General features: G+C 45.9%; 1 protein-coding gene across 1 annotated transcript; it reads right to left on the bottom strand.

Moving 5' to 3' along the window:
- Positions 1-562: 562 nt before the first annotated feature.
- Positions 563-3,517, bottom strand: mettl18 (methyltransferase 18, RPL3 N3-histidine). The gene has a single exon (XM_063047508.1). The coding sequence runs from the start codon at positions 3,426-3,428 to the stop codon at positions 2,196-2,198; it is 1,233 nt and encodes a 410-aa protein (XP_062903578.1). The 5' UTR covers positions 3,429-3,517; the 3' UTR covers positions 563-2,195.
- Between the last annotated feature and the right edge of the window lie 246 nt (positions 3,518-3,763).

The following is a 3,763-nucleotide window of genomic DNA, read 5'->3' as shown; positions in this document are numbered from 1 at the left end:
ATATTTGGGTTGGTTAATAGATTACAACAGGTTAACACATTTACTGCAGCTCTTAGCTGGGGATCTCTGCCAAGTACAATTGGTGCCAGTGCTCCAGCTGCTTCTAATCTGCATAAATAATCTGGATTTCACTCAAACGGCATTGATTGCCAAATTTGCAAATGAAGAGGATGGGGAAATCAGGCACTATCAAGAATCTAAGGTACAAAAGGGCTTCTGGGAGAGGTTGCGGGTGAGAAGATGGCAAATAAACCATCTAAAGTTCTTTCATTGAGAAATAAATTAATGCCTACCCCAAGGGACAAAACAGCTGTGAAAACAGACAAGGAATTGACAGTGCTTTCCTCTGTCTGCAATATCCAGAATGATGGTCTTAGGATAACAAATTACTCAATCCTTCATAATATGTTACTTTTTTTTAAAGTAACTAAATTGAGCTTCACCAGACCAGTCTATCTGCCATCAAGAACATACTGTACATACAGAAAGGTGCCAGAAAAAGGCCAGCACTACCATGAAGGACCCCACCCACCCTGTTCATGTCCCACTCCCAAGGGAGACGCTACTCAGCAGCAATGCCAGGAATACCAGACTCAAAAAGTTACTTTCTCCAAGCTGTCAGGCTGATCAAAATCTCCACCTATTAACCTACCCTACCACTACTTCGTAATTTCCTGTCAGTCATCTTATACAAGATATTCCTGTACCTAGCATCAGTTCATGTACATAGAATCAAAGTATATAAGCTAATCTTATGTATTTATATTTATTGTGTTTTATTTGTATTCTTAATACTTAGTGTTTTTTTTTTCCCCACTGCGCATTGGTTCCAGAGTAACAATCATTTCATTCTCCTATACACTGGAGAAAGGCAATCTTGTATCTTTAGTTTTTAATCTTTGGAATACATATTGGCTGCAGATACTCAGTATTAAATAAATTCAAGGCTTTGATAGATTTTTGGACATTAGAGGATAAGAGAATCAGACAAGGATATACAACTGATGCTGCGGCCCATCCCTGAAGCTTTTGAATAATGGGAGCAGGATGATATTTTATGCCTCTTAGTGCTCAACCTTGTGTATTTTTACAATGAAAATCAAAATGGATCAGATTGTCAAATCCGTACAGTACATAACTGGTGATACTGTCATAACAATCTAGCCAAGTCACCTAGGTTATGAAAGCCCACCAGATATACCCAAGTCCATGGTAACATTTATCAAATTAAGTTATGGCTGCATAGCAGCTTTGAAGTTATTAACCTGATATAAGTAATCTTATTCTGGAATCTCAAGTACTTGCTAATTCAATTAACTACAGTTCTACATAGTGTTTTGGTGAGAGTTCAAAAGAAGTGTTCATTTTAGCATAACACAGCATGTTACATGGCACAAACAATAGTTTTCCTATTTCACTAGGAAGTCAATTTTACAAAGCAACTATCTTGATTCCCAACCTTCAGCAGTTCAATTTGCTCAACAAAAAATGTTGTCAATGATGCTCAGAGCAAACATATTTAAATCAAATGTATTTAATACTGAATGAGTAAAAATTGCATAGCTTTCTCCGAGCCTCTCCTGAGCTTACTCTTGCAGTAGATAAATTTAGTACAAATACATTTATACTTTTGGCATAATTTCCAACAACAGTAACAGGAAAAAATCCAAAACTCAAATACAATTCCAAATAAAATGTTACCCTGCCACATTTTGACAGAGCTGATATCAGAGACGAGCATTTCCAATGAAGCACACAAAATTCACAAGAAAACTCTTCTGAAAGCATTGTATTGTACTTGAAACACATTATTCCTGGCTCCTAAAGCCTCAATTATGTTGTTATACTAATGCAAGTTCGAGCCAAATATTGTTGTCACTGTAGCTGACCATGAAAATGTTTTCAGAATGCATGATTTACCCAGCAGTACATGCAGAGATATATTTGTCGCACATTTACTTTTTAGGTACTTGCATTAAATATGAGTAATTAACCATAGAGTTATCCAATTCAGCTCCCTGTAACTACATTTACATTCAGAAGTCATTTCACTTGTAGGAAATTACAGAAAGCATTTTGACTTATTAAAAGGAAGTGATGTTTGATGTACAAAAACAACATTTTCACTTGGCACAAAAAGGGTAGCTTTCTTAATCCAAGGTCAAGGTCACTGCTCCAACAGTGAAGAAAAAGTGTCAAGAGGACTTCCCCCTCACGAAGGACATTAATGCAATGCATCTCTGAAGTCCATCATCAATCACTTTCACTGTCTTGAAGTCGAAGATGTGCTTCTCTTTGACAAAGTTCTGGAAGAGGTGGATGCCCCCACCAACTCCAAAGTAATGGGCCTTGGTGGCCAGGTAGACAGTCCCTTGGTCCGAGAGCAAACTGGACAGCGTGTGGTGCAGTGAGGGGTAGCTGTCGGGGTTGTAGAGAGTCTCCGAACTCAAGATGACATCGTACCTGAAGGATGCACCAGCGTCACTATGAACGTGAGCGAAGAGTGACCATGGCCCCGAGAAGAAGCGGCAGCGGGAGAGGGGGTGGCCTTCAGTCCTGCTGCGTTTCCCGGGAGGCTCAACGTTTTCTCCCAACACGAGTCCAGGGAGTGATTGCCCCATCAAGGCCACATTGGGGATGGTGAACTGCTCCAGCACCTCGCTGTTGTAGTCCTGGAAGTGGACGCAGGCTGCGCCCTTGCTGAGGGCAGCGATGCCCAACAACCCAGCGCCACAGCCCAGGTCCAGGACCTTCTGACTCTGCAGCTTCACATTGTCCAGGTACTCGACCAGGTCCACAGTGCACTCCCAAACCTTCAGGCCTCCCTCGTACAAGCCGGGTACTAGATCTGATTTGGACAGCAGATCCCAGGAAAGTTTTTCCTGCCGAGGTCCAAGCTTTTCCTTCCCTGGCCCTGACACAGATCTTTCGTCCACAGCACCGCCCTCCTGGACTCCATTTCCCTCAGGTGAAGCGCCAGATCCACCTTCCTCGGTCCCGGGCGCAGATCTCTCGCCCACAGGACCTTCTTCGGCCTCAGATCTCTCGGGATCCACGCTGGGATTATCCTCAGCCCTAGACCCGGATCGCTCTGGCTCAAGCCCAGATCTCTCAGGTCCAGCTCCAGCCCCGGGATCCTCCTCCTCCTCTTGTTCCGCTCCAGACGGAAGCCCCGCTCTTTCGGGATGCAGGCAGGCCGAAGGCTCGATGTGTTTGATCCGAAGGCCGCCGGCCACCAGCACCGACACCGTCGCCCGTTCCAGCAGCGGCCTCAGATCGGCAGGGTTATCGACCACGTGCTCCCGGAGCGGGCGGGAGACAACCGCAGGCGCCGGGTCACCTCGGTCCCCTGGCTCGGGGTGACACTTCTCGTTACTGCTACCGACCTCAGAGCCGCCATTCAGCGGGAACTCGAATTTGAATTCCATCGCTTACGCCGCCACGCGCAGCGTACGGCCGGCCATCATTGTTCGTATGCAATTCGCTTGACCAATCACCGTCGGCTTCTTCTTCTTCTCAGCCAATACCGCCGTCCTTCCCGCTCTCCCCGCCCGTCAGCCTTAGGTTCGTCAGCCAATCAGCGTAAGTCCAAGTAGGACGAACTCGTCCCGTCAGGCTTCCGACTCCAGCCCTTTGGTTTCCCGTCAACCAATCAGAAGTGCGGGAGGGCAGTCGTCAATCAGCCGTCGTGCGCGCTGCGTCATCACGCCCGCTCCACCTGTCAGCTCGCCCTGGCGTAATGACAGTCTGTGGATCCGGAGGA

The sequence above is a fragment of the Mobula hypostoma genome, chromosome 5, assembly GCF_963921235.1.
Source record: "Mobula hypostoma chromosome 5, sMobHyp1.1, whole genome shotgun sequence".
Lineage (NCBI taxonomy): Eukaryota > Metazoa > Chordata > Chondrichthyes > Myliobatiformes > Myliobatidae > Mobula > Mobula hypostoma.
This window is presented reverse-complemented; position numbering and strand designations above follow the sequence as displayed.